Genomic DNA, 16,415 nt, shown 5'->3' with positions numbered 1-16,415 from the left:
GGTCCGCGACTCGCCAACAATTTTCCTCCCATGCTGAAGACACCGGAGGAGCCCCCAGCGACGCACGCGTACGTCACGGAACCCAACTCACCGGTGGAGACGGGGGACCGTGACCAGGAACCCGAGCGAGAACAAGTTCAGGAGCAAACCGACCACCACAACAGGCTGCAATTCAGTGTAAGTTAGCGGATGATTTTGGTCTTGATCGACAGTTAAGGGATTTTGTCGTAGATGGCATGTGTTTTCATTGCGGGGATAAGTATAGCAAGGAGTATCTATGTAAGAAGCTGATGCAATCACTCACAATTCAGGTGTGCGAATATGGTGAAGTGTTAACTGAAGATGCAGTGCAGGCTCTTGAATTATTAACTGAACCGGTTGCAGCAGAGTGTTTTCAGTTATCCTTACACATGCACTGGCTGGTGCTGAATCTGGTGAAACAATCAAACTGCAAACATTAGTTGGGGTCAGATCATGCTCACACTGATCGTCTCCGGTAGTAGTCAGTTCGAGCCGGTGTTCCAGTAACTCTGAAGGGCATTTGTGCACTTGAACAAGTGGCACTTCAGACCATATCCATGGAACAACTGAATCAGACTAATGGGCAATGCCATCGGGGTAATGACCATTGTCAATTTCACTACAGAGGCATCACCAACAACCTCACCAATTGCCATCCCAGAACTGACTCAACTTCTGACATACTCCAGTTCAGTGACGTATTTGAACAACCCAATAGTCTGCCTCCTGATTGGGCGTATGACTATGCCCATGCTAATAAACGAGGGATCTGTTATCTTTAAAAGAGAAAGTAGAAAACTTCACTGGCAATTCACTAATCAACACAAAAGCACTATGATATCACCATCAGTAGCGATTCATGAATCAACAACAAAAGCACTAGCATCAACATGAAAAGCATTACCAGTCTACCTCCGAGACAGGGAATTCGGCAACATGGCATCTCGATAAATGAAAGCATCCAAATTTAACAGCCATGAAGGGCCGGGTTCCACTATCATCATCACGATAACGAAATAAACTGCAACCACAAAGGCAGCATCCATAGGTGCAGAAAGGGAACTAAAAGCAGCTAAACCACAACTAGTGGAGTTCCAGGCCACGTGCACGGCTAGCCTGCTAAGAAAACAAAGAAAATACGGAGCAAGATCGAGCACCAGGGTAGTTTAAACTTTCTACTACAATGTAACCAAGGCCTTATGATCGATAGGATCGCTCGTTTTCCAGAGAGCGCAAAAACAGCAGCTACGCTTGGTTCAGAGTCTTCAGACACCAGACTTTTTCCTTGGGCAATCAGGCACCATCAAGGGCAACAACATCTTCTTCCATAGCTTCAGTTTTAACTCCATGCGCATGATGAGCAGGAGCCCCTCCCTGGAAAGCCGCTTCCTGGTCACTATCATTCTGGAGACCTGCCCGATAATTGGCATCGTTTGCACGGATGATGTAGACCTCCATGGTTCTACTCTGAATGCTCAACAGTTTAAAGAGGCAGATATCACCAATCTTCAGCTTGTGGTCTTCTACAAACTGTCTCCATCCCCTCCTGAGATTTTTACAGTCATTGTTTTCACTAAACCACACATCCCACTTCCGGCCCATCCGCTGAAGATACATGTGTGGCTCCTCTCCAAGATATTTCTTAGCATAGTATCTGGGGAAAGTCTGTTTACAGTGAACAAAAGAGTTAGTAGATAATGGCAAGAAAACCCTGTAAAGTAACATGTTAAATTGCTTCCTAAGTTTGTATGATAGTAAAAAGCAACCTGAATTAAATTTAGAGATTGCTGGTTATGAATTTACATTATCAGACAGTGTTTTCATTAATATTCCATAAGCAGCACTTTACAGTTTACATGGGCACCTACATGATTGATGCAGAACACACATTAAAAGAATGGAACTCACCAGCAAGAATTCTACAACAACATTGTACTTGCAAATCGCAGCAACAAAGATGGGGATCTCTGTGTATATGGATTGGACCTTCTGCTTCACCACTTCCTTCTGAGTTGAAGTTAGTTTGGTCTTGTGGGCGGTAATGTAATGATCCTTCAACTGCCCCTGCTTAAATGAAGATAGTGTGGTCACTCCATTGGCATCCTTCAACTGCCCGGCCTTCCTCTTCCTGACATAATCGGAACGAGGCACTTTATGTACTACATATTCTTCTTCAGAGGAAGATTCTCCTGTGCAAAGAAAAGAAGCAACTAAATATTAGCTATAAAACTATGAGAATCATTTGCAAGGGAAGGTATATCTATAATCGTAAACTGAGACCTGATGACTCGCAGGAGGAAATACTTATCACGGTGTTGTTGTCTTGACATGACTTGTCCATTTCCATTTTGAAGCATGGTGACCCCATCGGCATCCCTTCCACTATGCTAAATGACTCTGTTTGAATTGCCTGAGTATGAACATGAGAACTTTTCACAGTATCAGTAGCACTTCTGTGCCTTTCTTGCACAGGAGGCGGAGAAGGATCCGAAAAAACTGATGATGCCTTCTCACAGCCATCTTCATCAAAGATTATGTCATTAAACTGAGAGTTCCCATTGTATCTGAATAATATGGTGTCATCCATCTTTAGACCAAAGGTTTCAACGAATTTCCCCCATCCCACTGTGAAGACAAGCTTTCCATTGTTCTTGGCAACTCCAATTTTGCAACTGCGACGATTTTGTGTTTCAAGTATCATCTCTCCTGGGAATTCGCCCTTGAAACGCTGAACAAATTCTTTTGGGACGATCTGGAGAGAAACAACCAATATTATTGTTTGAAAAATGGACCGTAAACAGGATAAAAAGATGCTCTCTATTATCAAAGCAAATTTGTACGTTCAATCTGACTACATAACATACCAAGGGAAATACAGAGAACATGGTATCTTTACTTTGAACTATGAGGAAACCTTTTGCAAACAAACATCTCTGAATGTGCTACCATGCTGGATTCGATCCGCGCATCAAATTAACATGAGACACCATCAAAAGTGGCAAAACTACATATAGTTTGTGTATGTCTCTAAAACTATATATATATTGCATCAGAATTTAAACTAGAAAGTAGAAATTCATTGTTCTTCAGGAAAATAAAAAAGTAACCAATTAAAGGGAGTGTACTGTATTTGAATATGAATTTACCATATCATCTTGAAAATCATCCATCATAAGCACCAAGAAATATTTCTTCTCATCATCCAAGTTTGCGTAGTGATATTCAGTCCGCTTTTTTCTTCTTTCCCGAGGCACATCCATCTTTTGAGAATACCTGCAGCATAAAAGCCATTTGAAGTGAAATTTGGTACCTGGAAATAAAGCCATGAATAATAAAGTTTAATATTTCACCCGATTTCATGTGCCTCATTGCGCCTGTCTTGGACCTGAGGCAAAAAAGGAGCCGGAACAACCGATAATGCTTTTTCACGACCAAGCTTATCAAAGATCATGACACTAAGCTGAGAGTTCCCTTTGTATCTGAATATTAAGGAATCATCCATTTGTAGATCATAGTTTTCAACAAATTGCCGCCAACCCACTGTAAGGACAAGCTTTTCTTGGTACTTGGCAACCACAATGGTGTGACTGTAACCATTTCGGGTTTCCAGCTTGATCTCTCCTGGGATCTCGCCTTTGAAACGCCGCACAACTTCTTCTGGAATTATCTGTAGAAAGAAATCTTGATATTAATAGATTAATTTTATCAAATAAAATAAAATCTGCAGACAGATATAAGACATTTTTACGGACAGTTTATGCGCAAGATCCAAATGACAATAGTTATAATCAAGGTGTATCGTCTTTGCCTTTCTCATATCTGACTGCTAGTATTCTTAATCTTTAAGAAACGAGCAATTTTAACATGGTCTCTCTTACCTTCTTTTTTCACATGAGAGGTAAGAAGGTAAGAGTTACTCTCACCTCTCATGTGAAAAGAGCAGGTAAGAGGGAACATGTTAAAACGAAAATGGCTCTGGACCTTACTTGTAATTGCCCAAAGAAAACTATGTGGAATTTTTTGTAAAGTAACTGAATAGTCTGCCCGTCAAGAAATTGACTGAATTAATAACAGAACTAAAGTACTAGATACTTGTACAAACATCATTTGTCTTAAAAATGCAGAGAGGGGTAATAGGGTTACCATCGCATCTTGGAAATCACCCAACATAAGCACCAAGAAATACTTCTTTTCATCATCCAAGTTCTTGTAGTACTGGTATTGCTCATCCTGCAGCTTGCAGCTTCCAAAAGACGTGCCCATCTAGCAGCCCCTCTGCAGTGCAAAATTAATTTACAGTGGCAGGTGGTAAGATGGCATGAAGTCATGAACAATAAGAAGGCTTGTACTTAACCCAATTTCATGTATCCTCAGTGTGAATTTGGATTTTTAATTCTTTCTTTTATTTATTTTTCGAAGGTCGCAAGTTATATACTACTCCCATAATATATGACGTTTTCTCAGTTTAAATTGAACTGCAAAAACGTCTTACATTATGGGACAGATTAGTATTAAGCAAGTCCATGCTTTAAAAAGAACGCCCCTTGATGAAGATTATGAAGATTCATGGTCTCCCCTGCCTCCTGTCAACTGAAACCGGCCATGGGGGAGAAGGAGACAGACTGAATCCGCCAGCGAGAAGGAGATCTGTGTGGTGGCTAGGGTTGATTCTTTCTTAAGTTGAAAATAAAAAGGCTTGATCCTTGATGGTTGAAGAGAAAAGGAAGATTTCTCCACGAACCCAGTTTCTTCTGGCCGAGCTGAGATAGTCCAAGCTCGCCAACCTCACGCCGCCTCCTATCCTTGTCCCCATGGTCCATCGGACCCCCCCTCTGCCAACTGGCTGCTGGACGTGGTGACCTGCAAAAAACCCCCGATCCTCCGGCACCAACCTCCACGCCGGCGGCTGATTCTTCGGCGTGTTGGAGTGCTCCCCCATCGAGAGCGCGTGCAGTGCAGACACGGCGTGGCCACCGGCATGCATCGGAACGTCGCCGTCACCCTCCCCAATCTCATCTCTCCACGCACAAATGTACTTGCGTCGATCACGTTACTAATAAAGAGGGTTTTCAGAAAGAATCACCAACCCCATCGACAACTGAATCGAAAGAAGCCACTTCGAAGAGTTATTCTGGGACTGGGAACTGGGAATGCAATGCTTAGGGCATCTCCAGCCGTTCAGCCCCCCAGAGCGCCTAAATAGAGCGGGCTGGGGGCGTGCCGGCGCTAGTTCGGCCCCTGGGGGCGACCTAGCTCCCAGTCACGCCCCCAAGCGCCGACCCCCAGATGCGGGAAATTTGAACTAGGTCGTTCCCGCTCACAAAAGACACCACAAATCCGGCGATCGGACGTAGTCTGGCGTTACAAAAAACAGAGCACCGCACGCCGCAAGTTCGCGTGCGCAACGAATCACTCGGTGGGGTCGGCTCCAGGCGTTGGCGGAGTCGGTGTGCGCGGGCTCGGCGGTGTCGGAGCTGCTTCGGTGCTGGGCTGTGTCGGCGCGGCTTCGGTACTGCTGGGCGGCGATGTAGAGGCATCATTCGGGCTTGGCGTCCGTGCGGCCGTGGGCGCGGGAGCTGGCATCGTCGGCGTTGTCGGCGTTGCCGTCTGCATCTAGTTCAGGATGAGGCCGCGCTCCGCCATGTACCACGCCCTGAGCTGCTCGTCGTTGCTCTAGAGTATGTCCGCCCCGCCCATCAGAAAAGCCATGTCGGTGTTCCACTTCTTCGCGGCGACGTTCGTCCGGAGCAGGTCGACGTTGGTCCGGAGCAGGTCGAGCTTGATGGCGCTGTTCGTCATCAGCGACGACCACCGCGCCTCGGTCTTCTCTTCACGTAGGACGGCCCGGGCCTGGGCGTCGGCGAGGCAATGCTCGATGGGCTCCTGCACTCGCGCGGTTGCCGCGTCGGCGTTTTTCCCCTTCTTTGCCAACTTGTGGCCGTTCGGCCGCCCCTCTGACGCGCCCGGAGTCATCGCGTCCGGCTTGTATGTCTCCTTGGCCTTGTCGAGGGTACGTCGGACTTCCGCCCACTTCTCGCACTTGTCAATGCGCTTGTAGACGTGGAGGAACTTGAAGTCGGCGTCGAGGTTGTCGTGCCGATACATGGTGAACATGCGCAGCAACTGCACGGAGGATCAAACAGTTGGCGGGCGGCGGGCGTAGACGACGAAGAGATGCGGGTGAACGGCGTGCGTACCTGATCCTCAACGCTGGCGCCGCTCTCCGGGCGAGCCGCGACCTCCTCGACGATTTCATGCCATTTGTTGCACGCGCCCTGGATATGCCCCCAATGGTTCGCCATCGCCTCTGAGCCGCGCTGCATGTAGACGCCTTTGAAGTAGGGGTCGACGAGCTTCCGCTCGTCGAACTCGGCCTTGATGCGGTCCCAGTACGTCTCGAAGCTCTGGTTCGTGCCGGTGGTCGGGTCGAGGCAGACGACTTTCCATGCTTCGGCGAGGCATTCCTCCTCTTTGGACGTCCACTTGATGCGCGCTTCGCCTGTCCTAGCCGTTCGCTTCTTCTTCTGGCGCCCCTTCGTCGGATCAGGAGCTGGCTCCTCCTCCTCCTCCTCCTCGGGTTCCTGCGCTTCGTGCGCGTCCTCGCCGTAGACGTAGCCGAGCTCGGCCTCCATGTCGCCGCTGGGATCCACTACCTCGTCCTGGGTGGCGAACCCGGGAGGCGCGGTGGCCGCGGTCGATCCTGTCGCGATGATGTCGTCCATGTCGGCTCCTGTGTCGTCGGTGTCGCCGAGGTGCGAGAAGGGCAGCGGTCCACGACGGAGATGGGGCGTCGGTGTGGACGCGTAGGCGGGCGGCGAGTAGTTGTATGAAGGGTACTGCACGCCGACGAAGGCGGGCGAGGGTGTGCGCGTCGCGGGGTGACCATGGGGGAAGGTCACGTTTGGGTTGGACCCACCGAGCGCGTCGCCGTCGGCATAGCCGGGCGACGACGATCCCCATGGAGATCCGACGCCTTGCTGTCCCCAGGGCGCGTACTGGGCGTGGCTGACGACGGGTGGATTCATCATCCCCGCGTGGTCGACCGATGAGGAGGACGCCGCCGCGCGCGCCACGTTGTCGCGGGCCTTCTTGGCGATGGCCCTGTTCCGCCGGTCGGCGGCGACTGCGTCGCGTTGCTGAACTTCCACCCTCCACTCGGCGTTCGACATGCCCGGTGGCTTCAATGGCGGCGCCCTCGGCTTCCTCTGCTTCGGCTGGGCTACGGTGCCAGTCGTGGTTGCCGCCGCGCGCGGCATGGCGTACTTCTTCGGCGGCATGACGACGACTGGAAGGCGAGTGGGAGGGGGTTTGGCGGGAGAAATGGAAGGAATGACGGGAGGAAGGCGAGCGAGCGGGAGGGATGCGAGGGAAAAGCGTCAAGAAACGGTGGGAAAAGGCCCTCGGGACGCCGCCAGGGCGGACCCATGCGCCTTTTTCGCTTGTGCCGGCTCACCAAGCGCCCCCAGGGCACCGGGTTTGGTCTGGGTCCGTCGGCACCAGTTTTGACCCGAGCCGGCGGAAAACAGGTTTCTGGAGGCGCGACTGGATCGTTTTTTTTGACACCGGCGCGACAAAAACGCCTGGAAAGGGCCTGTTGGGGGCGTGGCCGGAGATGCCCTTAGATTTTACATCTAGCGATTCTTACCTTGCTTATCATGCCACTTTTCTTTTCCTTCTCGCTGCCTTCCGCTTCCGCTGGCCTCTACTACTATGCCAGTAGGTGGTGAGTGGTGACGCTCACCGGAGAGAGCTCCTCCAGCAGTACTAATAGTCCACCTCCTCCTCCTCAACACCTCAGCATTTGTTGTTTCAACTCCCAATGGGTTGCCTTTTATTGAAATTAATGATGACTAGTACTCCATCCCTTCCGTTTTACTACCCAATCCTGGTTAACTAGCCTTCTCGTACGTCGTGTCATATTTTGAATATGATTTTAACTTATAAAGTATAAATTATACTGTACGTCGCAGAAATTATATAAAAAACTACATTCAAATATGAATCCAAAACTACAATTTTTGGAGGCATTCATTAATATTTTCAGTCAAATATGTGGTCAAACTTTGACCCAAAATATGACGAGGACTAATAAACCAACACAGAGGTAGTAAGGGTCTTTTTTTTAGAATCCAGTACAATCGATGTCGCTCACATACACAAGCATACACTTCCCCTATGAACACACACACACGCATGGACACCCTACCCCTATGAGTATCTCCCAAAGAATAGTCGACATAGTATCTTAAGGTTGATAAGGTCACCACAAGCGTCTCGTACTCAACGGGAACATCTTCTCCCACTGAACGAACATCGCCGAAAAGACTCAGATAAATCCAGAAAAATGTGAGTATAAATGTCGAGTCTAAGACTTGAACCCTGATAGGCTAGGAATACCACCGTCGTCCTAACCATCCAACCAAAAGTTGGTTCGCAAGGTAGTAAGGGTCTACTCCCTCCGTCCGTAAAATAGTGTACTTCCAACTTTGTTGGAAAGTTAAACTTTTCTACGTTTGACGGTATTTAACAAATAATACACCAACATTTATGCCATTAAATTAGTAGCATTAGATTCACGATAAAAATATATTTTCATCATATACCTATTTGGTTTCACAAACACTCGTATATTTTTGCACAAACTTGATCAAACTTTGAGATAGTTTGAACTCTTTCAAGGACGGAGGGAGTATCTCATTTTGTTTTCCATTTTGTTAGTCTTATTTTTATTATTCACCATCATATGTTCATATTTCGAGACTTTTTCTAGTCCCTACACAAAAAAGTCCCTGGAAACAAAAGTCCCTGGAAACTCACTCATGCATGTAAAAGTCTTTGGTCATTTAATGGTCGCACATGCATGTGTTGTAATTAGTGCATTGTTGAAAATAATATTTTGAGAAAAACGAGCACACTAATTAAGTGCTTTTGTAAACAGAAAAATTTATGTCCTTGACTGGGAAGATTTTTGAATTGGACCCTTTCAACCAGAAGGAAGGGAGTATTACTGGTGCTTACCTTACTGGAATCGGTGTCAATTAAACTTAAGAGCATAGTCAGACTTTAGGTGACGAAGTAGAGCACATACAATCCGGATCAGTTATACTGTATAAATAAACGACTCCGGCTATACATACGATACTTCACATATACCATTCTTATCTGACACACCTAATCAGCCGTCCATGGAATGGAACTAAAGTATAAAGTATAGTACACCGTAGAATCTTGAATTGTACATGGATCGGACAAGTACATCTTGTGATAAATACACCATGAGGCAGCACAAAAAAAAAAATACTCAGACACGGATATGCTCAACGCAACATCCATGAACTGAAGGCAATGGTTTGTATGCACGCGAAGGTGACTAGACTGACTCTGACGTGATGACAGACGCACCTATGTGCCGCCCGCAGCGATTCCTTTCACAGGGTCGTCGGAGCCGCCGCTGAGCCGGCCGGTAACCATATGGCCGCGTCATGCTGATATTTGTGATCTAATTCATATTTGTGTTTTCTTTTTTCTTTATTTATTTACTATTTTTGTTTATATTTCGAAATATAATTAATATGTATACTAAAGAAACACTTTACATAAAATTTTGAAAACATGTTAATCATGTATTTAGAAAATGTTTAATGTGTATAGAAAAATGTTAATCAGGTGTAAAACAATTCTTTGTGATATTTAAAAAATGTCACACATTTAAAACAAATGTACGTGACAATTAAAAAATGTTTGTGAAATGTTAAAAAAATGTTTGCGTAATACAAAAAATTGTTTCATACATTCACAACATGTATGTGACAATTAAAAAAAATGTTCATGAGCGTCAAAATATGCTTGTAGACATTCTAGAAAAAAAGTGTATACATTATAAAACAATGTTTGCGTCCAATGCAGAAATGTATCCTACCATTAAAAAAGGTACGTGACATTTTAAAGAAAATTTACCATGATAAAAAAATGTTTGTGACCTGTTATAAAATTATTTATACAAATGTAAAAATATGTTTATTTCTAATTAAAAAATGCAGGTGACATTTTAAAGAAATATTCATGTGTTTCCAAAATAATGTTCTTGGAGATTTTAAAATTTTATACATATAAAAAATGTTCGTGCTGTTTAAAAAATATTTATTTCCAATAAATTTATGTACAAGATGTATTCCAAGAATGTTACTATGTATTAAAAAACTGTTTCAAACATTTATTTTAAGAAAAGAATGTACATTATGTATTTGAAATGTCCAAAGTGTATCAAAAAATGTTCCACTTGTGTGCTAAAAGATGAATATTGTGCACTCACAAAAAATAGACATGTGTCAAAAAAGGAAACTGATTAAAACTAAGAAAGAAACAAAAAAGTAAATAAAATCAAGGAATACGAAGGAAACCAAGAAAGAAAGAAAAAATAACCAAAAGTATAATGAAGAAAGGAAAAAAAACCCAAAGAAAATCAATGAAAACCAAAGATATAACAGTATAATGAAGGAAAATTGAAAAACCAATGACAAAATTAATGAAAACGCGGAGGTTTATCAAAGAAAATGAAAAAAAAAGGATCGAGCGAGCGAACTATAGCGACGTAAGAACGGCGGTGAACGAATGTGTTGATGGGTTAGCTCGGTTTGCTCGGCCGTAGGCGATTCCTAATAGGAATCGGTACGGCCAAGACATAGTCCGAGCACGTGATGCCCGAGATGCATCTAGTGGCCTCAGTGGGCTTTACCGCCAATTTAGTACCTCTATGTGCAATCATGCCCTAGGATATAAGCGTTGATTGTTTAATCCCGTTAACAAATATCGTTTGTCCTACTTTTTGTGATGGTCTCATCCTATAAATTTCTAAGAAGTTGTATAAAAAATGATATTTTCGAATCATGGTAGAATGATCAAGAAGGCAGAGCGACGACAATTCCGTATGTTGTTCCAAAGAAAAAGCAGTTTTTTTGTTGGAGTGGAAACTTTAAACAAAACGGTACGAGTTGGTGGTATCTTTCTTGGCCTGTGTATCGACTGGGAAGTTGTGCCGCATACCTTCCCTTTGCCGTCAACCCTCGGCACCAAATGAGGATGCTCGTAGCTCTGCAGTCCCAGAAAGTCGTGAAGAAGAAACCTGTCAACAAAAATAATCGACTGTTGGCCATCAGAGAATGAGAAAGAATACAGAGATGATTGGCATCTTTGCTTGCTTGGTTGCAATCTAGGCACACCTTTGGGGAACGGTGCAAAGGATTTTCCAGAAGCGTTCTGCACAATTTCATCATCGTCGGAAACTACAATGTGACCCTCCGAATCAACTCCGCAGTAGAATGGACGCCACCATCAGCATCCTGTAGGAAAATGGACAGGCAATATAAGTTTAATTTCTTTACAGTACTAAGTCAATTAATTTCTTTACAGTTATAGGTTAAGGATAAATGAATGAACATGACATAGTTTTGTTTGTCGCATTGATGTGAAATGCAGACATGCAGAATGCCAGATACACAGCAGGAAGATTTGTTCAGAAATAACAGAGGGCATTGGTGACATCTAGTCTGATCTCGATTAACATGGTCTGTTATGTGAAGGCATATTGGACCGGAGAGGTAAAGACGAGATAAGATTGAACGTTGGGACATACTTCGAGTACTAATTGCAACATGCTGAACATTGTATAACGCAGCCCCAAAGTTCAGTAGGAGTATGGACCAAAGTGGGGCAGACATACTTCGAGTCCTATCGAAACCGCCACACGCAACTGACGCTTGAATAAACATCGCTACTAGCAACGATAGGCAAGTGACAAAAAAGAAACAGAAAAAAAAGACAATACATAAACTGACATATCAAAATCTTCCAAAAGAAATACGCATTGTGCTGCGAATCTGCAATAACTGAGGTGGAAAGTTCAGTGTAACCACACAATTGCAATCTTAAAAGTTGGCTATCGTGGTTCGATTTCGTGTCGACGAGATTTACTATAGCTTGCACGTTACTGAACTGAATCGAGTACCAAAATAAAACCCAGATATCCACTTACAGCAGCCACAAAGACTGAACTGAGCACAAGGATAAATTTGCCATCCATATCTCTCACTACTCAGGGTTCTGTAGGCCTCGATGACGAGGTTGATCTCGGCAGCAGAAATGAGCGCGAGGTATAACTTGTCAGGACAGGACTCTTCTCATGTTGCAGACCATGTGATGAACTACTAGTAACATAATGTGCCCATGGCGACAGTAACACCATGAATCTTCAGTTCCTCACGGCAGAGGGCAAAATTTATGTGAGATCATACTCGGGCATCTCCATGCTTGCAGGCTTGCAGCTGACGCTGACGCACCGTAGATCCGTGGATTTAGGCAGGAACGCAGGGCACGAGGGAAACAAAATCAACGGAGAATCCCGTGATCTCACCTGGGGAGGAAGGGCCTCTGGCCGTGGGAAGAGTAGGCCATGGCGGTGGCCGCCGAAGTCGACGGTGACCGCTTCCGGGCGGGCCTCTCGTAACCGGGCTGCGACCCCCTCCGCGCCGTGCCCGGCCTCGCCCGGCTGCTGCAGCCCTTCCGGGCTCGGCGCCACCGCCATGTCGAACACCGCGAGCATCTCAGGGCCGGAGCCTCCCTCGTTCGTCCTCCGCGCGCGGGCGTGGAGGTGGGAGTGTCGTGTCGTAGTGCCCGGCTGTGGCGGTCGCGATCCTTCCAGTGCGCTTGCGGTCGCGCAGGTGTTGTGTCCCGGGACGGCGAGATACAAGGCGTGTTTGGTTGCCGTTTCAGCCCAACTTGGCTCTACGAAGCTGGAACAGCCTAGAAACCAACGTCTACGACTCGTTTGGTTTCATACATTTTGCTTGCTTGCCCGTATTAGGGGATAGCTTTGCACGAGTTGTTTGATTGCTTGTATATTGTTTCAGCTCACACATAAGCACACTGTTTGATTGCACACAGGATGTCAGGTGTGCTAACTTTGTACCCTATGTGGTGAAATTACCTTACGCATGATCACAGCTACCACACCGATACCACAACACTCCAATGGCGAGAAACTGCATGATGATGATCAAAGTCTTCACCCCAAAGTGTGGCGCCGCCTTGTCAACTTCAACCTTGCATGCCTGCTTTCGCACAAATTTGGCATAAGCATCTTCTACCGCTTGCCTAGTCTTAAACCCTCTGTGGTTGTTGTTGTTGTACCCTGAAACTTATTGGTTGCAAACTTTCCATGAACTGTAAACCCTTGGTGCCCTCCTGACAAACATCACATACCACTTGTCCTAGCAGCGCACAAGGAGCAACAGTTGAAACAATAAGCAATAAGCAATGGAATAATCAAGCAGCAAAGAAAGGAGCACACAAACAACAAGCAATGTAGTAGAAGATAACTAGTAAGCATGCATGATCATATGCATAGCAAGTTTAACCTAGCACTACTATGGTGTCATCCTACCACCAGCACATCCAAAAGAGGGTGTCATCCTACCACCAACATATCCAAAAGAGGGTGTCATCCTACCACCAGCACATCCAAAAGAGGGTGTCATCCTATCACCGCAAGTTCGTGATCACCCCGAGGATCACCATGGGGGTTAGTATATACCACCTCACCAAAATATACAGACCATCAGATTGTTTTCAAGCCCTAGCTACAAAAAATATACGTCGTCATCATCATTGTCGTCCTTGTCGCCACCGCCATCGCCGTCGAGGATCATGCACGCGGTAACCAATAGCAAGCTCTAGTAGAAGTGCTTGCCCAGCCAGCTCTTGAGGCAGAGCACTGAAGGAAATATGCCCTAGAGGCAATAATAAAGTTGTTATTTATATTTCCTTATATCATGATAAATGTTTATTATTCATGCTAGAATTGTATTAATCGGAAACTTAGTACATGTGTGAATACATAGACAAATAGAGTGTCCCTAGTATGCCTCTACTTGACTAGCTCGTTAATCAAAGATGGTTAAGTTTCCTATCCATAGACATGTGTTGTCATTTGATGAACGGGACCACATCATTAGAGAATGATGTGATGGACAAGACCCATCTGTTAGCTTAGCACTATGATCGTTTAGTTTATTGCTATTGCTTTCTTCATGACTTATACATGTTCCTATCAGTATGAGATTATGCAACTCCTGAATACCGGAGGAATACTTAGTGTCCTATCAAACGTCACAACGTAACTGGGTGATTATAAAGATGCTCTACAGGTGTCTCCGATGGTGTTTGTTGAGTTGGCATAGATCGAGATTAGGATTTGTCACTCTGATTTTTGAAGAGATATCTCTGGGCCCTCTCGGTAATCACTATAAGCCTTGCAAGCAATGTGATTAATGATTTAGTTGTGGGATGATGCATTACGGAACGAATAAAGAGACTTGCCGGTAACGAGATTGAACTAGGTATGATGATACCGACGATCGAATCTCGAGCAAGTAACATACTGATGACAAAAGGCACAACGTATGTAGTTATGCGGTTTGACCGATAAAGATCTTCGTAGAATATGTAGGAACCAATATGAGCATCCAGGTTCCGCTGTTGGTTATTGACCAGAGATGGGTCTCGGTCATGTCTACATAGTTCTCGAACCCGTAGGTTCCGCACGCTTAACGTTCGGTGACGGTCGGTATTATGAGTTTATGTGTTTTGATGTACCGACAGTAGTTCGGAGTCCCGGATGTGATCACGGACATGACGAGGAGTCTCGAAATGGTCGAGGCATGAAGATTGATATATTGGAAGGTTATGTTTGTACACCAGAAAGGTTTCGGATTAGTTCGGGCATTTACCGGAGTACTAGAGGGTTACCGGAACACCCCGGGGAATTAATGTGCCTTGATGGGCCATAGAGGAAGAGAGGAGGAGGCGGCCAGGTGTGGCGCGTGCCCCCTAGGCCCAATCCGAATTGGGGTAGGGTTTGGCGGGGGGCTCCTTTCCTTCTCTCTCTCTTCCCTTCCTTCCGCCTCCTAGTTGGACTAGGAAAGGGGGGGAAACCTACTCCTAGTAGGAGTAGGAATCCTCCCTTGGGGCGCGCCCTATGAGGCCGTCCCTCCCCCTCCTCCACTCCTTTATATACGGGGGATGGGGCACCCCATAGAGACACAAGTTGATCTTAGCCGTGTGCGGTGCCCCCTCCATAGATTTCCACCTCGATCATATTGTCGTAGTGCTTAGGCGAAGCCCTACGTCGGTAACTTCATCATCACCATCAACACGCCGTCGTGCTGACGAAACTCTCCCTTGGCCTCAACTGGATCTAGAGTTTGAGGAACGTCATCGAGCTGAACGTGTGCAGATCACGGAGGTGTCGTGCGTTCGGTACTTGATCGGTTGGATCGTGGAGACGTTCGGCTACATCAATCGCGTTACTCAACGCTTCCGCTTTCGGTCTACGAGGGTACGTATACACACTCTCCCCTCTCGTTGCTATGCATCTCCTAGATAGATCTTGCGTGATCGTAGGAATTTTTTTGAAATACTGCGTTCCCCAACAGTGGCATCCGAGCTAGGTCTATGCGTACATGTTATATGCACGAGCAGAACACAAAGGAGTTGTGGGCGTGGGTATATACATATTGCTTGCCGTCACTAGTTTCTTGATTCGGCGGTATTGTTGGATGATGAAGCGGCCCGGACCGACATTACATGACCGCGTTCATGAGACTGGTTCTACCGACGTGCTTTGCACACAGGTGGCTGGCAGGTGTTAGTTTCTCCTACTTTAGTTAATCGGATTCAATGAGCAGGGTTCTTTATGAAGATCAAAAATCAATCACTATATCGCGTTGTGGTTTTTGATGCGTAGGTAAGAACGGTTCTTGCTAAGCCCGTAGCAGCCACGTAAAACTTGCAACAACAAAGTAGATGACGTCTAACTTGTTTTTGCAGGGCATGTTGTGATGTGATATGGTCAAGACGTGATTATATAAATTATTGTATGAGATGATCATGTTTTGTAACATAGTTATCGGCAACTGGTAGGAGCCATATGGTTGCCGCTTTATTGTATGAAATACAATCGCCATGTAATTGCTTTACTTTATCACTAAGCGGTAGCGATAGTCGTAGAAGCAATAGTTGGCGAGACGACAATGATGCTACGATGGAGATCAAGGTGTCAAGCCAGTGACGATGGTGATAATGACAGTGCTTTGAAGATGGAGATCAAAGGCACAAGATGATGATGGCCATATCATATCACTTATATTGATTGCATGTGATGTTTATCCTTTATGCATCTTATTTTGCTTAGTACGGCGGTAGCATTACAAGATGATCTCTCACTAAATTTCAAGGTATAAGTGTTCTCCCTGAGTATGCACCGTTGCCAAAGTTCGTCATTCCCAGACACCACGTGATGATCGGGTGTGATAAGCTCTACGTTCATATACAACGTGTGC

General features: G+C 45.7%; 1 protein-coding gene across 1 annotated transcript; it reads right to left on the bottom strand.

Annotated features, from left to right (window-relative positions):
- Positions 1-1,144: 1,144 nt before the first annotated feature.
- On the bottom strand, positions 1,145-12,681 carry LOC125506141 (putative B3 domain-containing protein Os03g0621600). The gene is made up of 9 exons (XM_087521974.1): positions 12,431-12,681; positions 11,241-11,360; positions 11,065-11,143; positions 4,165-4,296; positions 3,372-3,688; positions 3,168-3,294; positions 2,302-2,773; positions 1,930-2,210; positions 1,145-1,686 (listed from the first exon to the last, which is right to left on the bottom strand). Exons 4-9 carry the CDS (start codon positions 4,282-4,284, stop codon positions 1,315-1,317), a joined length of 1,689 nt encoding a protein of 562 aa, XP_087378100.1. The 5' UTR covers positions 4,285-4,296; positions 11,065-11,143; positions 11,241-11,360; positions 12,431-12,681; the 3' UTR covers positions 1,145-1,314.
- Positions 12,682-16,415: the final 3,734 nt, after the last annotated feature.

This window comes from Triticum urartu, chromosome 5A, assembly GCF_056163025.1.
Source record: "Triticum urartu cultivar PI428250 chromosome 5A, HENAU_Tu73, whole genome shotgun sequence".
Classification (NCBI taxonomy): domain Eukaryota; kingdom Viridiplantae; phylum Streptophyta; class Magnoliopsida; order Poales; family Poaceae; genus Triticum; species Triticum urartu.
This window is presented reverse-complemented; position numbering and strand designations above follow the sequence as displayed.

Bases quoted from the DNA above. Each gene is read 5' to 3' on its own strand.
- LOC125506141 (XM_087521974.1), bottom strand. From the start codon at position 4,284: ATGGGCACGTCTTTTGGAAGCTGCAAGCTGCAGGATGAGCAATACCAG. The intron at 2,774-3,167 runs GTAAATTCATAT...GTTTCTCTCCAG, and splicing joins ATGATTTTCAAGATGATATG to ATCGTCCCAAAAGAATTTGT. The intron at 1,687-1,929 runs GTGAGTTCCATT...CACTGTAAACAG, and splicing joins TTGTTGTAGAATTCTTGCTG to ACTTTCCCCAGATACTATGC.